This window comes from Montipora foliosa, chromosome 13, assembly GCF_036669935.1.
Source record: "Montipora foliosa isolate CH-2021 chromosome 13, ASM3666993v2, whole genome shotgun sequence".
Taxonomy (NCBI): Eukaryota; Metazoa; Cnidaria; class Anthozoa; order Scleractinia; family Acroporidae; genus Montipora; species Montipora foliosa.
In genome coordinates this window covers 32,695,614-32,719,821 of record NC_090881.1, presented here as the reverse complement: position 1 = coordinate 32,719,821, position 24,208 = coordinate 32,695,614, and the positions used below count along the sequence as shown (strand labels likewise).

Here is a 24,208-nt window from a genome sequence, read left to right as displayed (position 1 = left end):
AAGGGCTACAAAAAAAAAGCGTATTCTGTGTTTTATTATTGTCAACGATTTTCCAAGACACTGACAACAGTAAGGCGTTGGAAGTAGGAAGACATGAAACCTTAATTGTCTTGCCGCCATCCGGAACAAGTCGCTGAAAGAAAGGTGACAAAAGCTCATTCTATCTAAAGTTTTTAAGAAACTTGAGAACGAAGAATTACGCAGTAGTGGAGAAGCAGACATAAGCTTCAACGCCCTTATTCTATCCCTAGTGACGAGTTTATAGTCGTGGAGTGGAAGAGACCCAAAATCTTACGTTTTCAATTTTTCGCATGCAGGGTGGATTCAGCCTTAATCATTGTAGAGTAAAGGAAGAAAGAAGTTATTATAGAAGTGAGTATTTATTAACGTATAGAACGTATGTTAGGGAAACGACTTCAGTTTTTAAAGAACGTGAAGGAAAGCACTAAATATTTGGCGATTGGCCCTTCCTTCCACGTTTACCCTAGCCTAGCACGGGGATAAGGGAAGGAAAAATTGGACGAGAGCTCGGGAGGAAACTCGACAGGGCACAAGGGTTTGAAACTTTCTTGCAAAAATTGTACAGCTTATTCCTTTGGACTATCGAAAATGTCCTTCGGTCCGACGAACTAGGACCGTCGCTCGCTTGGGAAGTTTCTTTAGAAACCGAACCTGCCCGTAAAGTAAAATAACCGTGAATCAAACTAAACTAATAAAATATCAGAAAACGAAGTGGCAATTCTGAAATGACTTTATTTGTAAGAGCATTGTCCATTCCTTCTTTCCTACTTTTCCATCAAAGATTCCTCCCGTTCCCAAATTAATGCCCTGACAAAGATCTTAAAGAAGATATCAGAAGTGTAAATTAGTACTTAAATACTACCTATCACGTTACGGAACTGATAGGGAAACTAGAGAGACGTTTCCCAAGTTCATAAATAATAGGGACTGTAACTAGTTAGGAAGTAAAAAGATAGAACACATTTTTCTTTCGTTATCTGAAAACTAACGAAGCAGCATGCTGATTAAATTCAATCAAATGTCACACTTCCGAGTTGTGCGACAACTTCGACGCTTTACAACCGTCGAACAACTTCAGCATTAAAATATTAAAAATTGTTGTCTCACTTTTCTTCAGGCGATCTAAAATTTGTGTATGGAGATCCAAGGTTAAAGAAACATTGTTATGTTAACACTGAACACAATCTTTCAGTACGGCTAAATGACAACTAACTAAATGGCCTAATCTCATTCTTGATTCGCTTTATATTCATCATAACGTTTCAGCTACGAAAATTAGGAAAAAATACCATTAGTTCTAGCGTTAATTGAGACCAACAAAACAAAACTACATTTGGACCAAATTTTTTTCAAAATTTTGCATTTTTCGTTGGATGATTTACAGTTGCCTTGCAATCGGCCCGCCATATTTCAGCAGTAGTTTTAAATTAACGATACAAAATCACTGCATAAGAAAAAATGAGTAGTATAATTATTACTCCCACTTTTCTTTCACATTTGTTTTGTGTAGTTATGCTTTCAAAGACCTCCAAAATGAGTACAATAGAAATCGAGGTCCTTAAAACCTAACTGATTAAAAATTACAACCACGCTTTGAATCATTCAGCTACTCGAATTAAAAGTTTAGGAGCTACAATTTGACCAACGTCGTCTTATCAAACTGTTACGACTTACGATAGTCAGCTTTTTGAGCAACGTCGGCAACCCAAACAATGTTTTAAAGGAAGCATAAGGGGTTAATAAACAGTTTCCGTTGCCGTCTATGCCATTGCTTAACTTGCCTGTTACAGAACAGTGTTCACGGATTGTTTTCCAATTTAATATTGACTATAATAAAAAACAACCTATATGGAATTATTTGCAGTGTTATTAAGGTTAACCTAAACTTGATTGCCATGACCGAAGTCGTTTGGTGGCAAAATCCCTCCTCTAGTAGTAAGTCTCCCGGTCCAGCCAGCCTGAAAGGAACAACAAAATAATCCGGTTTAGCACGAGAAAGACTTTAAATTCGCTTTTAAATATTCTAAATACCGGAGGGAAGGAATCACAAACCTAGTCACATTTAAATCTTTACAGTACCATTCTCGTTTAGAGTTAAATTGTGGAGGGAATAAGTTGTTAGCTGCGCTTTCTTTTTAATTCAGTGGTTTATAGAAACCGTCGAAAGTATAATGGCATGAAGATTTTGAAAACCCGTCATAAACACTGTGTTAATTATGTCGATGATGATGAGGATGATAATGCTTCCGTTCCTTGTTTTTCGGTTCTCTATTCTGCTCCGGAGAGGTTTTTCTCTCCCCTCTGGATACTCCGGTTTCCTCCTCTCCTCAAAAAGCAATGTTTGATCTCTATGTTGTCGTCCGGTGGTGCCCCAGGGCTAGAAGACTTGACATCTGAATAAAGTTCAATCAACATCATCATCCTGCTGCTGCTCTGATGATGATAATGATGATAAGGGCGCGTTCAATTGACCGTATTCCGGAATAAGAATACATGAAGTTTACACGAGAGATCCTTTGTTTTCACGGAGATTTACATTAAAATTGTCAAACACCTGCTAAAGTGCTATTTCAAACATATCTTTATTATTTTTGTTGCTTCAAAACGCCAGACTTTCCGTTTTAAATCATCACTCCACTTATTCTCATTCCGGAATAGTCAATCGAACGCACCCTAACAAAACAAGAAAGAATACAAAATGCCATACTTACATCCTGGATATCTACGCAAAATGTAACGACGTACTTCATCATAGATCCAAATGACTAAACTAAACGGCATCGCTGGGAACCACCATTCCCAGCTGAAAAAAGAAAACGGTGCAAGTCAACAAACTGTACTATCTTGACTACACGGTTTAAACACAAAGGCGCACTATAAAAGGGGTCGCTTCACGCTCTGCTTTTGTTTGAATTCATTCAAGCGCAATTGATTATCTAAGGTGGCGATCAAAAAACAGCAACCAAGCGACGGAACTCCTAAAGACATTTCCAGCACGAGAAATTATATAAAGAAAGGTAGATAACACCTCATAAGATTAAAGATTCGATGCCATTAAGGGCCTTTTTTGCGCAAATTATCACAGAACTCTGTCTGCGTCCACGGTTGATTAACAAATCATCCGTGTATGCCTAAGGCACCACGCCTTATAAGAGCACAGGACACCCAGCTAATTGACCATTTTCTCGCGCTCTGAGCAAGAATGAACTTGCTTAAGGTTCTTGTAGAGTTGCTGTTTTGATCCTGTGTTATGTAATAGCACTCTTTTCGATAGACCTTTTCGGCTTGTACATTTTGTTTTCCCAATACAGATTATGTGATAATACTCAGGAGGCTTGGTCCTTTGTTTTGCTCATTAAAAAGAGTGCATGCAGGCATATTCATGCTTGCATGCCCTCATTTTAATGAACAAAACAAAAGACCAAACCTCCTGAGTATTATCACATGATCTGTATTGGGAAAACAAAATGAACAAGCCGAAAAGGTCTATTGACATGATCTAGCGCCCAAAGCAATGTGGGATTAATATGCGGACAAAGACAAAGACTGTCCGCATTTCACTCCCATAATGCTTTGCATCAATCTATTTTCATAAGAACATGCTACTGTTTGAGGTGACATTTTTTTTTTGGTGGGGGGGGGGGGGGGGGATAAGTCTGATTACTGCCAGTTAGTAAAGAACTGAAATGCCAGTAGGACAATCATGCACTCTGGGTCTTTAAATAACGGAAGAGAAAACTTGACTAAGTAGAGGACAAACATGTCCTCTAGTGTGAAAGTCTCAGATATTCCTTTTTGGGGGTACTTCTGAATCCTAACCCAAACTATTCAAAAATTGCATTGCGTTGCTTCTTTTTTAACTTCAGGGCAACATTTTACCGTAAAAGAAAGCACTGCATATTGCATTTTATTCTGCATTCATAAAAAATGCGTTATGATAAAATTACTTGGAATGAAGATATATTTCTTCAATGGTAACTCCGGAGTACTCAGAAAATATTCGAGTGCTCCAAAACAGGAGTCGGACCTACGACCTTCCGATTGCGGACCATCGCAGGTTCGACGGATGGAAGCTGCCCTAAACTACTTGATACTCACGCTAGAGGATACATGCGAAGTCCGTTGGACATTCCTGGGGTGTAACTCAGGAAAGCGGCCAAACATGTTTCAAATAACAGACCAAAGTTCAAGAACCAGTTACTGAAATAAGACGAGACAAATGTGAAAACGAAACATACTCATATTAACACACGCGGAGCATACAGGGTAGCACGTAATAGCCACAGCCTAATAAACTTGTGGCCCTGATTTAATCAACTAATTACAAGTTAAAAATAGAACATCACTTAAAATTATGAATATATGAATAAAAACATGTGGTTCAAATAATCGAAAAATGATCATATAAAACCAGAAACCCATAAGAGTTGAAACGTGTAACGCGCGTTCACAGCTTCCGAATATTCAGTGCGAACTGATTGGTTGAATGTTTCAGTGCTAAGTACCATATTTGGAAACCCCTCGCTCTTGTTGTTCCAAATATGGTACTTAGCAAATCGAATATTCAGAAGCTTCAATCTTGGACAAAATTGTTGAGAAAACTATGCTTTTGGACTAAACTCCGATCACAAGTATGAAAAAGTAGCTCTCTTTTTGCCCCCACCCCCCCTGATCAATGTTGCTAGACGAAACAAAGCATGTCGAAGCTGGGCTTATCAACATTGGTTGTAGGGGGGAGGGGGATAGCTAATAATGTGCGATATTGAGAACGTAGTGCGCAAAATAACCCCTGTTTTTAATATTCTCAACCCTTTTTGTCCAAGATTGTTGTTTCCCAACACACAAGGGGCCGTTACAAGTTTCAACCCTTATGGGTTTCTGATAAAACTCGATAACTACATATGAAAATGATGTAAAAAAATGATGTAAAAATCAAGTATTCTCAATCTTTGATCTCTGTACTGGCAATCTAACTTGACGAATTTATACTGCTGCAAAAGGTCACCAGGACAAGTCCAAATTGGTGAAACGGTCAAGTTCGAAATGTCATTTTCTTGGACAGTTTTACTACGAATTTCCTTTAGCTCGATGGTTTCGCCCCGTAGCGACCTCGCACCACAGTTAAGCAAGTTCGCCTCCAACGTACATTTAGATCGAGTTTCCACAATGTAGTTCCTCCGATTATCCTGTACTGTATTGTCGCCTAAAGTACTGTATGCCCGTGTCAAGTCGACGCTTCTCAAAACTCGTGGGCAGAAACACTGGTATTAATTTCACTATACGTCTACTGTTAAGCATCATCCTTGTTTACAACCTTTTGGCAAAAAAACGGGCAACCCAAAAGCCGGAATCCGGAATCACAGGTCATTGTTTTACCAATACAGAGAGTAAAAACTATCCTAAACACTCATAAAAGCTAACCTTAGGCCTAATTAGGTCTAAACAAACGTTTTTTGGCCAACGGTTAGCTTTTATGAATGTTTAGGATAGTTTTTAATCTCTGTATTGGTAAAACAACGACCAGTGATTCCGGATTCCGGATTCCGGATTCCGGCTTTTAGGGTTGCCCTAAAAAAACACCTTTACTTCGGTGAAGAGAATAATTATTGTCCAACGCAGGGTCAATGATGATTGGGAATATTTCAGTCACTGTCTAAGGGTTTGAAAAACTCCACCCTGGCGATACGGAGCAAGTTACAATGGAGGTTTTGGTACGTACTTCATTCCTTGTGTGAAAACTGAATTGCGCCTGGTTTTGCAGATGATAAGATCAGCCCACTGCACGATCACAATGCTCACAAAGAATGCTGTGTGGCATGTATACTCCAAGACTTTACGCTGAGTATAAGTCTGAAACATCAATCAACAGCAATAAAAAACAATAACCAAATATTCATTCAAGATTTAAGTATCCTGTCAGTCGCTGTTACGTAGCAAACTGTCAAAGAAACTCAGCATGGTAGAGAACAGCTTAGAGCCAACCGAAATCTGTAACACACATTGTACTAGGTCTGTGCCAGGAGAGGGAAACTGCATTACCGCTAAAAGAACGTTGAACTGCGGTCGAAAATCAACACACATACACATATAAACTGGGTCCAACAATCAAACCAAATTCACAATGAAGTGGTTTCTGCTAAGAGAAACCAACAGCTTGCAGGGTAGTGTGTAGTAACCTATGCATATTAATATGCTTGGCAGATGTACATGTTTTTTTCCGAGCTCATATATGCATTAAGTTGTAGTACTTAGTTTTAAAGTATAAAAGTGTACTTAGTTTAAATAGTGTAAATTTCTGGCTTTTATTTTTGTTTTATAGTAGTCACGCTTAATTAGTTTTAAATGTGTCCCCAAATTAGTGCCAAACGTTCCCAACAGAGCAGTTTTCTGGATCACTTCAAGTCTGATGGTGGTGCCAAGCTTTTCAATGTGTTTGTCAAACTTATCAGACACAGCCCCTAATCCTCCGATCACAACTAGCACTACAGTCATAACTTTCTCATTTGTTCCCTAAGAAGTTGGTACTTCTCTATTTTCTCCAGTTCTTTGTATTTTACTCGCGCATCTCCTGGAATGGCGACGTCAATGATCATGGCCTCCTTCGCTTGCTTATTAACAAAGACAATGTCCGGTATTCGAGCTAATTGCTATTTCGTTTCTCCTAAACTTTCAGTAGTTCAAATTTTACAAAGAATATGCGGAATTTACAATTCAGAGCGATATTCATGACTTAAGATGGGCAGTGACTCTAATGTGTGGAAAGTCAGTTGAATGAATAGACTGCTTTCACGATCTCGCAGTTCTGTGAGATTACCCACTTCTGGCATTGTCTAATTAGATTGTTTTTGTCCTTTATACCTATTTTATCCTAGTCAATTACAAGCTGTTTATTATATCCTGCTAGGAAATCAATTATTATTATTATTATTATTATTATTATTATTATTATTATATCATCATCATCATCATCATCATACAACTGCTTGAAGTACAATGCGGATATATTTTTTTTCAGAAGGTTGCTCACCCATTCCTGTCCATAGTAATCTTGCAAATCATTATTTGATCTGTCATCCCATGATTTTCTCAAACCAAACAAAAAGGAAGGAATAAAGCCATTTTCTCCCATGATGACAAAGTAAGTAAAGAAACCAGCAGTGGCCTACAAAAAAAAAAGGAAAAGTTGTGGTGGATGGTTGTATAAAAATAATGCAATCAAAGTTAACTGTGGTGTACTAAAAAATTAAAACGTAATTCAATTGTCCGTGGCAAAAGATTAAAAAAAAAAACTGCCACGATTTGGAGAAAAGATAGAACTGCTTTTTTGAGAACTGCAGCACTAAAGTACTTAAGAAAGGACACTTAATTAATACAACTGATTACCCTACCTGAATCATACCAATCTGGCCATATGCCATAGCAATCAATCTGCAAAAATTGATAACAAAAAAAGATCATGACAGCTATCACTACTCTGTAGTTTCCACACAATGAGAAACATTTAAACAGAGTCAAACAGCCAGGAAATTTTAACAGAAAACTGAAAATTTACTTGTATCATCAATGGTTTACCTTCTCCTAAAATTTATTGGTCATTTCATGTCATTTTGAGGATGTGAAGATACCAAAATGCAAAACACAAGTGTGGGTGTACACAGCCCTTATTTTTGCTTCTTAAAGTTGATTATTTTTAGAACATTTCTTTGTTATTCACAAGATTCATTGTTGCTAAGGCTATCTAATAACTTAAAGTCAGACTGTGTTGCTAGACCCCACATGTAAATTTCAAGTCTGTTGTCAGAAGGAAGGCAGCATGGTGTTTTCTTCAATAATTATTATTATCATCAGCTGAGAAAAACCATGATGGATCATCACAAACAGACAAAACGACAATTCTGTTGAATCGGACACGAGAACCAAGAATGAATAAATTAAGACTGTTACAGTAGACTGCCACTCTGACTTCTCATTATGTGTGCAACTTCCTAGGCTCACCTTTCATTCACAAGCTTGTCATTGAGAGGGTCGCGAGGTTGTCGCTTCATGATGTCTGACTCAGCCTTTTCATAAGCCAATGAAATTGCAGGAACCTTGTATTCACCAAAACAAATATGAACTCAAGTCATTAAAAGTCGCTAGTCTATTGCATCCAACAGACTGTAAATGTAATTTGTCAAATGAAGAGTGTTAATTGAATTTGATCTTCCAAGTGAGTTTAGTCCGAGGAAGGACTGTTTTTATGACAATTCATTTGGACAGCCAGAGTCAAGATGATGCAGCGGTTTCAATAAGTACCAACAGTCAAGGAAAAGTGTAGGCTATTTCACTCGAAGAAGTTGGCTACTTTTGTCCCTAAATTGAAGATTCTTTCAAACCTAAGACTGGGGGAGTCAGGGCGGCTTAGCAGTTATTAACCCTGCCTTCCACCTCTGCAACCCAGGTTCAACCCTAGGCCCTGAGGTTGCAAGTGGGCTGAGTTTCAGCCTACAAGGGTTTTTCTACGGGTACTCGGTTTTCCTCCCTCATCAAAATCAACTCTCAGTCAATAGACCTTTTTGCAGATATGGCAGCCATTTTGATTTCTATATATTGCTTCAAAAGACATTATGGGATGCTCAGGGGGAGAATTAATATGTATTTACCCCTGGGCATCCTATAATAGGTATTTGAAACAATAGAAATCAAAATGGCCACTGTATCTGCGAAAAGGTCTATTACATCCGGCTGCAGGCAGATACCCTCGATAGGGATAACCTAATAGACCACTTTCATAAATGGTCTCCACCTTGAAATTCGTTTATATTTATGTTAATTAGACCTATTGCCCTCATTTTGAAACGAATATTCTTTTGAAATTTGCTGGTCATAGCGAGGCCAGAATTAAGGCTTATTAGCACTAAAACAAAAGACTTATTTTATTTGGGCACCATTAAAGTGGTCCATAAATTTGGTATTAAAAAATTCATTTTGGCAACAACAACAGTCAGTTTCTCTACTCAAACAGGCTTCCAACTTCAGATCAAGATTATTGAAATCCCTGATGATGACTATGAAGATGACGCAGACCTAACTGGGTTGTTTACCCCATTAGTCACAAACAACCTAGCCTCGGTTGTTTAAAAGGTGAATAATGATATCCACCGCATAAATCACTATCCAGTGGATAAGTCATAGTGAAATCAATTGCGCTATCTACTGGCTAGTGATTTTTGCGGAGGATAGCGCTATTCATCGTTTGAACAACTGGGGCCTGGAAGATCAAATTCAGACAATACCCTGGACATGAAGTGCTATCAAATTACATGTATGCATGTATGTCATTCCTGGGTTCAAGCAATCTTTAAAAAGGCAAATATTCCAACTTTCCAGAAGGCAAAACAACTGAAAATTGAGCAAGATTTTTTATGCAAAAAACGTTTAGTGAAACCCAATGATAACTAATTATTTATTTGTGGTTAGCATCTGATGTAAAAATGTCTTTTGGGAATTGGACTCTATTATTATGCAAAACCTTTGGGGCCATTTTCTGTTGTTTTGTACACCAACATGACTGTCTTATCATGCGGATGCAAACCAATTCAGGACTATATCTCACACCCACACACAAAAAAGCATAATTATAAATGTTATTGGCAAGATACAAGTAAATGACAGTACTTTCTTTAACGATTACATACCATGTCAGTACCCAAATCAATGCACAGAATGGTAACAGTGCCAAGAGGAAGAGGAATGTCCAGAATAATAAACATTAAGAATGGACTGATCTCTGGAATGTTACTGGTCAGTGTGTATGCAATAGACTTTTTCAAATTGTCAAAGATCAAACGACCTAAAAAAAAGGAAACAACTCTTAAGTCTTACATGCAGCTCACAAAAGGCTCCATGAATAATATAGGTTCGGATCTGGCTCTAATCACTGATGAAAGATAAGTTTGTCTGTCATGGTCAAAGGCCAATTTCCTGACTGGTTTCCTAGCAGTGTTCCTTTTATATCAATAAATGTAGTTTTATTCTGTACAATTTCTGCACACAGCCTTGCAAGATTTAGGCCTAAAAAAAACCTGCTAAATTCAGAGGTAAACAACAAGTGACATGATTCTACATTTAAATACTACATCAACACTGGACTTTCTAAATTTTGACAGACACCCTATCCATCTTTCCCAGCTTTCCCAGAGACACGAGAAAAATTCCGCAAAGAGAGCAAAACAAGCACTACTTCTGTGTACACAGCAACTCCAGCTGTACTTAACTTATGTGTTTTTTTCATGATGGATAAAATTGCAGTAAGGTCCCCACTTGAACAAAGAAGACACTGTATAGAAGTAAAATTCTAATACACACCTTCTTCTACTCCAGTGACAATTGATGCAAAGTTGTCGTCCAACAGAATCATGTCAGCAGCTTGTTTGGACACATCTGAGCCTGCGATACCCATGGCAACCCCTGAGAAACACAGCACTTACAATAAGAACACATTCATGATCAAAGAAAGCAATAATCTTGGACAACAAAATGACTTGTTAGTCCACTCACCAATGTCAGCTCTCTTCAAGGCCGGTGAATCATTGACACCGTCTCCAGTTACAGCAACAATGGCACCCTGGCGTTGACATCCCTCAACAATGATAAGTTTTTGTTGTGGTGATGTTCGGGCGAAAACAATCTCTGTATGGTATGACAGAATTTCATCAATGTCGTCTCTCTTCATGTCCTGTCAGAGAATTCAAAACAGAATCAAAGTTGATAAAGTCTACAAAAATAATGATGTTATGTATACTTTTTTGTTATCTCTTCAGTGAAAGCCACAAATGAATGAAACTCTAGTTTGTATCATGAAAACTATACAATAATCAATGCTCAGCTCAACAATGAAATTTATGAAAAGAACCCAAACACAGACTGTCATTCGAGTGTAAGCAAAATACAAGAATATGGATACACACCTAACATTCACATACAGAACACACAAATCATAAATAAAGGTTTTTAGAGCAGTACATCAAAAATATTTCACCAACCTTCAACTGTGAGCCATGAACAACAATCGCTTTAGCCATTCTAGGGTCAACTTCTTCTACAGGGATATTCAGGCGAGCTGCAACATCCTCCTTGGTCTCAGTTCCTAAAAGATATAATTAATTATGTCAAAATTTGTTCTTTTCTGAAAACTATGAAAAATTCAGTAAATGTACTTTATGAAATTCAGCTGAAATAGATCAAATCCACATTCTTGAGGTTTCAATCTATAATTTGCCTTTTCAAGCAAATATGTTTCAAGTCAGCAGGAAGAATTTTTTTTTTTTGATGTCTACAGAATACCCTACCCCAATGAAATTCCTCTTTAGATTTACGCCAAATCTCTGATTATTTTTGGCTTTTTTGTGTTTGTTTGTTTGTTTGTTTTTACTCTCTACGGTAGAGTACATGTACAATTACAAGTGATCCAAAGTTGCGAATAAGGACCTGGAACTACATGTACAGTGTAACATTAAAATTAATGTGTTAACGCATTGTCCCTTGGCAGACTTGACAGATTTTACTCTGTCTAATGCAAGATGATTTTTACTCTTCAAAGGGGTGCAGTTCAGGAGTCATTGGGTTAAAGGGTAGAAAATTTTGTTTTTACACTATCACTGAACAAGTACCGGTAATTACTTATTGCACAACAAACCTTCAGAAATGATTCCAACGCCTTTAGCAATAGCTTTAGCTGTGATAGGATGATCACCAGTCACCATAATGACTTTAATTCCCGCACTACGGCACTTGCTAACTGCATCAGGTACAGCTGCACGAGGAGGATCAATCATGGACATCAAACCAACAAAACACAATTTTTCGAGAGGGAAATTGGGAGGCTAAAAGAACAAAAGACAAAATTATCTGAGCGAGTGCCATAATTCTATTATTGGCAGCACATCAAAAGGAGGCACTGTGGCCCAGTGGTTAGGATGCTTGCTCTTGTTTGATCTAGGGATCTCGGGTTCAAGACACGTTCTGGCCACTGGTTAAATTTGTTCCTAGTAGTCCCTGGTTCAACTTCTAAGCTGCACTTTTAAATAGCCAACTAGCTTGCCTTCAGCCAGTGGGGATTCTTAACAGTTGTTGTTGAATGTTCTGTTCTGTCGTGATTGTGTTCAATGGCCCCGAAAAGCCCCTATGGGGAGTGGTCAAAAAAGGAAAGGAAAGAACTTTATTTAAGTGTCTGAAATTAACAATGAATGCAAATCAAGTCAAATGTTGGTTTTTTAAGGAGAGGGAAAACCAGGGTACCAGGAGAAAACCCTCTTGGAGCAGAGTAGAGAACCAACAAACTCAACCACATAAATATATGACGCCAAGTCTGGGATTCGAACCTGGGACACATTGGTGTTAGGCGAGTGCTCTCACCACTGCGCCATCCCTGCACCCCACTTATTGAATTACATTTTCTTTTTCAAGAGAAAAAAATGCAAACAATCTACATTGTATTTTGAGGGCCTTGGCTCTAAGACAGTTAAATATGGTTTGCTGCAAAAGGTAAAAATAACTGTTCCATTTGATTGAATGAATTGAGTATAGAGTTTCACCATAGCAAGATTTAGCTTCATTTTAGTCAAGTGGTGTTAATCTTTAAACAAGTAGAGTGATATACAATAAATGCATGTATCAAAAAGTGTCAGTAGTTTTAAAAAAAATCACAGATGTTTCTGGTGTAGAACCCTTCTTCAGTATGAAGAAAACCATTGAAATATGCAATCAGAAGGAAGCACGAAGATGAATAGAGGCGGACACATGTATCAAGTCACTTTAAAATTAAGTTTAATAAAGGTGTTAATCTTTGCCCAACTGTAGAGATTTTATTCCTAATGTTTGGCATCAACCTAACATGTCGAGAAAGCTTGCGAGGTAATGATTCCCTTGTAGAACCGAACATTTATTTTATACCTCATCAGTAACAAATTCAAAACCTTCTGGAAACTCTTCCAAGGGCAGTAGACATTGACAAAAACCAAGAACACGCTCCCCCATGCCTCCAAGCTCAAGGTACGCTGTGTTGAAAGCCTCTTGCATCTTCTCATCCAGCTCAAGTACTTCTCCATTTATCATGATTGTTGAACATCTGTCCAAAATTCTCTCAGGTGCACCCTTCATAACCAGAAGGTATCGCTTGTCCTCTGGATCTGCATTTTCATGAATTGACACTTGATACTTATTAGTGGAGTTGAAAGGAATTTCTGCAACCTTCTTGTAACTCTCTCTCATGTCTTTGACGCTGCCCTCTGACAGCTCAACATACTTCATTAAAGCAGATTCTGATGCATCTCCAGAGCAATCCCTGAACAACAATGTAAATAATTTATTAGTATGGGTAATAGCATGATTTGTAGTGATAGTTGGCATAAATACCACAAGTGGTATTTCAAAATTGTTATACATACACAACTGTAATTTCTCACGAGCCGTTAGGAGAGTGACATTTGGGACAATTTTAAAATATCATGAGGGGTATTTATGCCAAATATCACATACAAATCACATTTGGCCAAAAAGGGTTGAGTGGGTATAAAAAAACTTTTTAAGTAATGCTTCAGCAATGGCTTTGTTGTTAGGGGTGATCCTCTAAAATTTATATTTTCAGATACACCAAGGCCTACCAGCCCAGCATCAAGCCACTTGCAATGCTCTTCCAAGACATTTTTTTCACATTCAGGTAACAAGTTCTGACCTTTCCCTGTCATTTGAGATTTTCGTCCTTTACCCACATACTGATGACAATAAAGTAACAATGACAAAAGTGTGGCAAAAGTGGAACTGGGGAACCCCCTGTTTCTAACCCTGACAATACTACAACCCCTAAATCATTTGTTTCCAATCCTTCTTTTTCTTTTATTGTTAAGTACCTCTTTAGAATAGGGATGTGGTCCTGATCTGCCTTAAAGACTGCTCTGTTACACAGTGCTGCAATGCGGGCCAGAGCTTTCCATGTGTTAGATGACTACAAGAAAATCCACCTATCAGAATAGACTTAACCAACACTTCTTTATTCACCAAAGACAAAACTTACTGTATAAACAGCCTGAAGTCAAGATAAACTGCTACTATGCACGTGCATAATTTTATACAATGACAACAAAAAATTATTATTAGTTCATTTTTGTACATTGAAATACAAAGTGAAGTGCTATCCAAAAGATACATGTAGTCACACTGGGAGGTATACCAAACTATTAATTACCGTAATATGAGCAAACGTAAAGAGGTATAGTTCCATGTATAAAAACAAACAATAATTTATCTTTACTTATCCAAATACATTAGGTTATTACGTGTACATGCACATGTATATGCCTATATTCACCTAAATGCATATTACTTTTATTATTTAATGAGATTCTATAAAGACCCAAAGTTCTGAAGTTGTTGGGTTACCATACTTTAAGATAGCAGTGATCATCACACATACATGTATCTGGATAATTTAACCTTTTGACATCCAAACCGGCCTAAACCGGCAAAACTTAGTATTTTACTCTGTCTAACGCCAGACTATTTTACTTGTCAATGGGTTAAACAGTTGTCTCTTAACCCTTTAAGCCCCGAGGGGTTCCCCATTGACGAGTAAAATTGTCTGGCGTTAGACAGAGTAAAATCTATAAGTGCCATTTGGCACTATTGGGGCTGAAAGGGTTAAACGAGGACATAGTTTTTTCACGCTGTTAGCTTAAATAGACACCTGAAAAATTCAGGATGCTTCAATGGGATTCAAACCCATGACCTCTGCAATGCCAACTAGTGCAATACTCTACCAACTGAGCTATGTCTATGAACCCACTCAGAGCATTGCACCAGCACCACAGAGGTCATGAGTTCAAATCCCACTGAAGCTGCCTGAATTTTACAAGTGTCCATAAGAGACAATAATGCTTAAATTATTGTTTAGAAAAGTGAAAGTGAAATCCTGACTGGTGGCTTTTAATAACACACTGAACGTTATAAGATTATCGCTTAAAACAAATGGTTTTCTCTTCCACATACCTCTAACAGCCCAGTTGCTAAGCTCGCATAAATTAATGAAGGTACGAAACTGATAAAATATGTGCTTACCTTACACCACACTTCAAATATACATTTCTTTCATTTACCATACTTTCTTCTTACAAAGCACTATGCTCCACTTCATACAGTAGATTCAAACAACATTCTTGTTTTTACCTTATCGAATGATACTCCGGATTGATCCTCTGTTGTATCAGCTTCAATAATTGTGCTATCAAACCACATGTGAGCTGGAAATATATTGCAAACCAACACTAAGCAACAGTACAGCAACCGAAAAATAGTTCATGGCAGACAGGGCATAATGAAACTCAGATTTTGAAGACAATGTACCCTTAAAGGAAGGGGGTACAAAAACGAGGGGCATTGTCCAAGAAATGGATTCAAGAACAAATAGGAAATGAATTCAGTTATTTGATCTCACCAACTGTCATTCTGTTTTGCGTCAGTGTTCCTGTCTTATCCGAACAGATGGTTGATGTGCTACCAAGCGTTTCTACAGCCTCAAGATTCTTCACCAAGCAGTTTTTGGATGCCATCCTTTTTGCAGTGAGAGTCAAACACACCTTTAAAGCACAAAATATACATTAAACCTTCAAAAGGGATTTTCTTCAACTGTATTTTCTAAAAATTCACAGAAAGAGTCATGAATACGAAATAAACTTTTGTGCTTTTTTCATTTTTATTTGATATAACACGCTGGATCGACAGGCCCGGTCCCCTGACAAGTGATTGACCATTACACCACGTCCAACTACATGTACATATATGATTTAAACAAAATTTTTTTACTTTGGATTTTAAGTGTACACATTTCCCTCAGTTTTGTGAAGACCCTGACTGCTGGTTTAAGCCACAGCTCCCAACAGTATTATACAATGTACATCATAATGATACTATCAACTTTATTCATTTAATTCAATGAAAAGGAAGCGAGATAGCGGACTGGGGTTATCCCTATTCAGGGTATCTGTTGTGGTTCAGTTGTTTTTCTGGTTGACATTTTTTTAAACCAATTCAATTTTGATTTAATTTCCTTAGTTTCATCTTATGGTAATGAATATCACGCAAAGAAAAATCAAAATTGGGCTCGTTTGAAAAACACAACATATCCAACCGAAACTGAATGTACACTGTACATGTAATTGACTGAACCTGGGTCGCAGAGGTAAGAGGGACAGTTGATAAACGCCAAAAATTCGGCTGTATTATTCAACAATAATGCTTTCAGTAAACAGTTCAACTGACAACTTACTGTGACAGTCGCCAGAAGACCTTCAGGAACATTAGCCACAATAATACCAATCAAAAAGATGACAGCCTCAATCCAGATGTATTTCAGGATGAACGCAATGATAAAAAACGATACTCCAAGAAAAACAGCAACACCAGTAATGATGTGTATGAAATGCTCAATCTCAATAGCAATTGGAGTTTTGTCACTTCCTAGACCACTAGCCAAATTAGCAATACGTCCCATCACAGTGTTATCTCCTGTTTGGACAGCGATGCCAATACAATTGCCCTCCAGCCCATTCGTAGAGAAGAAAGCAATGTTCCTGGTTTCCAAAGGATTTTCATTGGTACAGTCAGGACCACGGCTTTGGGGTTCAGATTCACCAGTCAGCGATGAATTGTCAACCTAAATGAAACAAAACTTTTAAAAACTTCACCCAAATTTGTCATTGCTCCCCAGTTACCTTCTGCTTTCTTTGTCTGTCGCTTAAGATCCAGGAAGAACACAAAAAGCAACTTTACCTTAAATCCTCTAGCTTCCACTACTCTGATATCAGCCGGAATCCTATCACCACCTTTGACATAAATAATATCACCCACAACCACTTCTTCTGCATTGATTGTATACCGTTCACCACCACGTAGCACATGTGCTTCCTGAGGAACCAAATTCTTGAAACTTTCCATGATTCTGGAGCTCTTGGCTTCCTACATGTAAGATATGGAACATGACAAAGTACACTTCAGTGTTTGTGGTTTAACCAGCAAAATGACCTTTCCTGCATTGCTATGATGTACATTGTACATGTAAGGTATAATGCATAACGTTTTCCAGATAGGGTTTTCAAAGTAAAGAACAAGCAGAAAACCCGAAGTTGTCACTGCCAGTGCTTCATGTCTCTTCATGTCTCTTCATGTTTCCTTTTAGGTTTGTATGGTTACCATGGCAATATAATGATTATTGTCCACTTTTGTTGGGCATTTTAACAGATTCAGATGCATTATCACTAACACTCTGTTACTATCATACTGCACTATGCGTGTAAGAATACTGTTTATTACTGGTAGTACAAGCCCATTTCAGTTGTACTTGAGGAGATGGGGAATTCAACCAACCTGGTAGTACGAGAAAATACCAGTGACGATAACCACAAGAGCTAACACAACTCCAAGATATAACTGAAAAGGAAAGTTAAAACAAAGTTATAAAGTGGCAATTTCCTGTTCTCAATAATAAACAAAATCATCATCACCATTGAAAAGCTCTCCTAAACTACCAGGACATAAAGCCCAACACACATCAGCTTTTTAACCCATTGATGATGCCTGTACTGATACCAATCATGCGCGTTATTTCATCAGCTAAGGGTACATTTTGTGGTTGCTAAACGAGAGGGTTTTTAAAGTAACACTTCAAAGAACACCTGATAGGTAGAAAGTCTAGAGCATATGGAATACTGTCTTATATAGTTTATGGAAAAATCACTCAACTAAAAACGACATCGACTCAAAACGTTTCTCAAGTCGTTGTTTTCAAGACCATCATTTACATCCCAGGGCAGGGACATTGTGTACATTTTTTGCCATATCTTTTTTTCCTTCTGATAACTTTTTAAAATTTTTTATTTATTAAAAGGGGATAATTTGTACACCACAATGATGCAATAAAAAATATAGATCACTGTGCTCGTTTAAGAGTAAAACAGCATCGTACCCAAAAATGATCTACCTTGTATTATTGTACATGGAAACAACAAAATTTGCCATGTTCTCAGAATGTGCACGCTTATTTGCAAAGAATTATGGGTCATTCACAACTTCTCTCACGTGTTTTGAAAACTGTTTGATCGTGTATGATCGACTTTTGCTATATTTACAATGTTGCAAATTTGACCCACCATATGTGCAGTACAGGATGCGCAGTGCAATACTGAAGAATCACCTTAACTTATCACTCCTCACATTTAACTCACTCAAGATTAATTAATAATTATTGAGAAACTATACTGTGCCAAGACTTACATTATCACTAGATGGATCTTCCTCTGTAGCTAAAAGAATACCATGGGCCACAAAACAGAGAACTGATCCTACCCATAGCAGCATAGCAAACCCTCCAAACAATTGTTTACAAAACTTGACCCACTCAGGGGTGGTAGGTGGGGGGGTCAATGCATTGGGACCATCACGTTTCAGAACTTCTTCAGCTTTTTCCTTCGATAGACCCTACATAAAAAACAGAACAGACAAAAATGAAATGGCTGCAACTTACTGAACTATTTTAATACTTTTAATAATTTAAATATAATTACATGTAACATTAGACAAAGTCACTTGCTGAGCAGAACAGACTCATTGAAACTGCCTCAGCTTATGACCAATGGCTGTCATCATGCAATGGTAAGCTATGATTTAAGGCAGATCTATCAATTGAAACACAAACTTGGTGCAACCTCAAAATTGACCATACTATCCAAGAACTGAATCAACAGGAATGTTGCTTAAATGATACAAAGTTCAAAGTTATTCTGCTGCTAAAAATGACAATACACCAACCAGACCTCTCTTTGTTATGCTATTTCTTGATGGATCAATCAATGTTAAATATATGAAGAATAGTGTTATTGTTATATATAACATGCACATCCTTATGGTTTCACTTTATTTGCATAATTTCAAGCAAGAAATCTGTGCCTCCACAACTTAGGACCCCTTGTAGTGTATGCAAAATTGGGATTCAATGACGTGTCCTAGATACAACACTGTATATATTCATGGTTGAATTGATCCAGTAAGAGTAAGCACTAATTCAAGGACAATCGAAACATAATTATCAGCCTCTATGGTAATAAACCTGAAGCAGTGATCTCACTTCAGGCTATTACTTGTTTTTAATAGCACGTCACAGTTATTTCATACTTCATCTACGACCATGTTAGCTTATTTCAAATAATTTTTCAAAATATGAAAAGAAGTAATTTAATACGATTTAATCCTGCAGTGATAGCAAAAAAAATATTCCCTTTCAAGTCTTCTCAGAGATCAAAGAGTTCCCAGTGCTGTGGCCTGGCCGGTTTTGCAGTGATGACTTAAAAAGGCTTTTAGTGTTTGAGGTAACATGTTTTAAAAGGCAGCAACAAGACACGGAAGGCTTTGCTATTTGCTTTAGGATTATACAATTATTACCTTAATCTCATATTTTTATGCTCTTAGTATTAATTAGTACGTTAGTATTTACATTTGATGTAGGTGTATGGAAGAGCATTTTAGTGAAGAGATACCCTGAATAAAATAAAGCTATTGAACTCAACTTTGTTTAGAATAGCCATGCTGATAAACTGTGCATGATAAGATAAAATTTGATGTCACAGATTTATTCATCAGGGACAGATCAGCAAAGAGAGAACAAAAAAATAACATATTGATCAATCATTTTACCACAACAGAACATCCTGGCTGTGATCTCAGAAGCTACAACATGTCAAGAGATCGTATGCATTTAAAGAACATGACATAGGGGAAAAATGTAAGCTTGGTTTAAAAAAATATGCTTGAAATTTTTCCTTTTTTCGCGAAACAAGATTACATCGGTGACAAAACCGGTCATTTCCATATTCCATTTACAATATTCCAAAACACGCCTCATAGCTGACAACTCTTAAAATTGAAATCAACAGCTGAGAAAAATATAGGGTGAAATAGCAGTTTCACACATCACGATACTATATTCGTGCATTATTCGGTTCGCTAAGGGGTTCCGCTAAGGCACTGATCATCGCTTTTTCAGCGATCAAATCAATGTTTATGAATTATGTAGAGTTCAATAAAAACGGATCGTACAAAATACAAAGTTTATTTAAATTGTGACCAGCTCAAGCAATACCAGAATACGCCCCTGCCTATCACTACTGAAGTATGAAATAAACACCTGGTGGTGTAGATTTCCGTCCCATATCGAATTGGCCGGCTTTTACACAATCTTAGTCATTTTCGACCACCAAATGATGAAAATTAAGAACGAACAAGACAGAGTAGCAAATCTCTTATCAGCAAAAGCTGAAAACATTATCAGACCGATTGTGAGCATGCTTTTAAGTTGAAAGAGGCGAGTTAAAGCTTCTACAATGTACGCGGATCGTCGAAACTTGCTACACAATAGTAAACATTAACGAATTTATAGCATTTAAATTACATGCTTCATTTAATATTGTGGGCTGAATAATTCTGAAATAGATGTATAATAAAATGCATCATTTAAATTGTGAGATAAAGGAAAGCATTATGAGAGATGATTCTTCTCCGAAACTTACGTAAGACCAAGCTCGAGCTTACATTTTTAATGGCACGGAAGATAAAAATTTGCATACAGTGTGAATGCAGTGAAAACTCCTAGCGAATTGGGTCAATACTTCATAAAAAACAGTAACCTATCCTCTTTCAAAACTACCCTTAACCCTAGCAACAAAATGATGGAGAAAAATTGAACAAACCGTTTCAACACTGGTCTCCAAACGAGTTAAGACTTCTTCCAAGGAGATCGTATGCCAATCCTAAAGAAATAAAACAACCATATTAAAATGACAGCTGTTTACCACGAGATCAGAGAATTCCGTATCTTTTCTTACAATTTCTAACTCCTTTTTTAGCTCTTCTAAGTTCTCTTTTTTCTCCTTCTTCTTCGATTTCTTGTCCGCTTTTTTGGCTTTGGAGCCATCATCGACGAGTGGAGTTGTAGCCACACGATAACTTTGGCTCCTTCCAAACTAGAACAGAACATAAATCTTCACGTCAGTCTTCGGTAGCGTAACAGAAAAGCATAGTACAAATTTAATAGTAAACAACACCTCCTCCTCCTCGTTCAAGTCAGTCAAGTCCGCCATATTGCAATTGCAATGCGGCTGGGAACAACACGTGTGTTGATGATGGCCAAACATCAACCACGTGATCAATCGATTGGGAAAATTACTCTAATCGGATCATGCCGTATTTATATTTGTATTGCCCCAATCCCAAACCATAACAGGAGATAATTCCCTACAGCTTTTCCTATAGGCTTTGCATTAGATTTGTAAACTAATTTGGAAATATATCTTTTTTTGGTTAGTTTCTGTGGATGATCAAAGTTACTCTGCACAGTTTGATTTATCACGTGGGGCTGCAACAAATTGTTTGGATTTTTGACAAATGATTGCAGGAAAACATGATTCTAAAAATTAACTTCACGCGCTGGATTTCGCAATACGAGAGAACTGTCTCAACATATTGCAACAAAAGAAAAGCAGCGAGAAGATCTCACATGTAAGCCGTGATTCATTAAGAACATTGTAACAATGCGAAACCTAAGGACAGATATTAGGTTAGCGAGAAATGTCAACTAAATATGCCGTTTTTGTTAAATCTCTGTGTGTATTCGCTTTACATATAATTCATCACGCCTTCACTACCTTCCCCTGCCAGAATTGAAAGTTGAGAAATTTGCAAACTTGATCTCGATCAAAGTTCGTTTTTCGTCAGGGAAACCGACAAGTGAAAATGTGATATTTGTATTTCTCAACATGAAGCTACAGTACAGTTTCGTTTAAGAAAGCCTAGGTTTATGCGCCTTCACAAGTGTCGAAAACCCGAGGAAACTTGCAAGGTATTGATTTCATGAACAATTGTAGTTATTTACAGACGCGATGCCAAATTCAACTGCCAAAAATACAATCAAAGTTGGATGGTTTTTGTTTTAGTGAAAATAAACGAGATCATCTGGAGTCGTTTTGGCCAAATTCCATAAAGCCAATACAAAATCTCTTGGCCTACGATATGGGCGCAATTTCAAATCCTGAATAATATCTTGTGCCAGAAAAACCTTTTTTATTGAATTCAATACATGTGAGATTCTGGCACTTGCCTTCACTTATATCATTTTGAGCTTTTTTTTTTTTTAATTGACCGATCATTAGAATTTTATTACACTGGACTAGGTTTTCGTTTATTGCGTATCTAAAGTTTATTTACCATTTTATCTGTAGACTGTAGTTTGTTTTTCGAGAAGGCTTGGATTGATAAGAACAGTAAATTTACATGACAACGCACGCAGTGACCTCGACATTTTTCATTCATAAATGACGTCATTAGTCACGTGATATGCATGCGGTGCTTTTAACACCTGGTGAAGAGTACAACTGACTTGAAAAACTCAAAATACTTAAAGACTTAAATACTTTAGTTTTGTTTCGTAACATTTTAAGACTACTAACACCTGTTCTTGAAGAAAACAAAGAAGCTTGTTCTAAGGATAGAATGTAATTTTTTTTGTGAGAGCACCAAGGTTCGATCCTTAAAGAAAACATTTTAAAAATGCATTTAAAGTGCCTCTTTGGAGTTCGCTACTTGCAGGTGATCTTTTAGTGGCTAAGAGTCAAGTAAAGCTTTCCAAGTGAGGATGCGTGCAGTTTCGCAACAAAGTTTGATGTATCTCCTTTCTCTCCACTTGCGGCATATTAGAAGCCCCTTGCAATCTTTTCGCGTGCACTTGATATTGGTATCTCACAGAGAGACGCGTGAATCAGTTCGAACACGTAACGAAAGTTTCTTACAACATGAAAGCGTCGATTTAAAGAATTCGAAGTCTCTGGCCCAAAAATTTGTCACTGACATCTTAGATTGGAGTCTATGTCTACAATGTCGGCGCTTCGAAGCACTAACTGACCTCAGTGCAATCTGACAAAACTACACGACATTCAAACATCTCTATTCAAATCAAGTCACCTATCTAACCTTACCAGATTCTCTTTCTCCTCTGATGACCCCTTCGCTCCCTTTGCCTTGCTCATCTTTGCGACTTGTGAGCGGTAAAAATCAGGCTCCGTATGTTGACCGGCCTTAACCAGTTGCTAGTTGGTGAATGACTCAACAGGGGGCGATAGACCGTCCGAAACTACTGAGCGTGCTCAAGAACCCCAAAGATCAACCGACCGGCGCGGAGCGGAGCTTCCACCACAACTAAGATTAGTGGTGTTTGGAAAATTTATTGGCAGTGGCTGGCCGAATACAGTATTAATAAAATGACGGCCGCAACACCCAATAGCAAAGAAGTTACTGGTGATATTATGTGTTTGAGTATGTCGACTTTGTATTTAAGCCCAATATAACAAACAATCCAAATAAGTCACAGTATATCGGGCATTTGAATTTTAGATGAAGAATACAATGGAACTTGAACGCGTATTGGCCACCAGCAGTTACTATGTTTTGAACAACGTGGAAAAGGTGAAAAGACAAAGTTGTTCGTTGATTTTTTAGCCTTGAAAATGAAAGTAACAGTGTTCTTTTAACGAGGGTTAAGAACAGTTTCGATAAATTAGAAAAATATGATGTTTTTTAAGCTCCATTGATCTAAGTGAGTAGTATTATATTAGCATAAATACAATAGCTGTAAAGCTGGGGGTATAATATGAACTGCCAATAACCTTGACTACTTGTAATGTGGTTGCCGGCTTTTGCAAATTTTTTGCTGAAAACAGTCTAAAACTTTACTGTAATGAATCGTATCAATTAAAAACAATAATCGTTTCTTATTCGGTTTGATTTTTAGGTTAGAGTGAATATGTGGATTGTAAGCTGAAGTAAAAATGTCTTTTGAAACAGCGAATATATAATTATGGAAATCAACAGAAGTTATTTTAGCCTGCAGCCAAATGGATGGACTTCGGATGTTCCGCTTTTATTCTGACGAAAACTAGGGCAAAAAGGTCGCGAACACATGCTTACTCTTTAGAAATTTGAAATGTCAACCTTGACAAAAGTCGTCTAGGCATTTAGTCATGCAGGTTAACATTCTATCACTATTCATTGTCAATAACTAATGTCAAAACTAACTGCCGACGGGAGCGTGGGTTCCAACGTTCATTTCAGTAAT

General features: G+C 37.4%; 1 protein-coding gene across 2 annotated transcripts; it reads right to left on the bottom strand.

The window, feature by feature from the left end:
• Positions 1–733: 733 nt before the first annotated feature.
• LOC137982176 (sodium/potassium-transporting ATPase subunit alpha-3-like) lies at positions 734–23,451 on the bottom strand. 2 transcript variants are annotated; one of them, XM_068829236.1, is made up of 23 exons: positions 23,073–23,451; positions 20,928–21,065; positions 20,793–20,852; positions 18,325–18,528; positions 17,419–17,481; positions 16,825–17,010; positions 16,322–16,708; positions 15,491–15,632; positions 15,223–15,296; positions 13,911–14,005; positions 12,955–13,345; positions 11,699–11,885; positions 11,046–11,149; positions 10,561–10,738; positions 10,369–10,470; positions 9,699–9,853; positions 8,017–8,111; positions 7,410–7,449; positions 7,049–7,183; positions 5,741–5,871; positions 4,120–4,221; positions 2,733–2,824; positions 734–1,979 (listed from the first exon to the last, which is right to left on the bottom strand). In XM_068829236.1, exons 1-23 carry the CDS (start codon positions 23,121–23,123, stop codon positions 1,951–1,953), a joined length of 3,141 nt encoding a protein of 1,046 aa, XP_068685337.1. In that variant the 5' UTR covers positions 23,124–23,451; the 3' UTR covers positions 734–1,950. The 2 variants fall into 2 exon arrangements, with proteins under 2 accessions (XP_068685337.1, XP_068685336.1); XM_068829235.1 differs by lacking the exon at positions 23,073–23,451 and adding an exon at positions 21,147–21,296.
• Between the last annotated feature and the right edge of the window lie 757 nt (positions 23,452–24,208).

Coding starts and splice junctions, on each gene's coding strand:
- LOC137982176 (XM_068829235.1), bottom strand. CDS start 21,236: ATGTTTGGCCATCATCAACACACGTGTTGTTCCCAGCCGCATTGCAAT. Junction 11,150..11,698: donor CGTTGGAATCATTTCTGAAG/GTTTGTTGTGCA, acceptor TATATCTTTTAG/GAACTGAGACCAAGGAGGAT. Junction 8,112..9,698: donor TTGATTTGGGTACTGACATG/GTATGTAATCGT, acceptor GGTGAATACAAG/GTTCCTGCAATTTCATTGGC.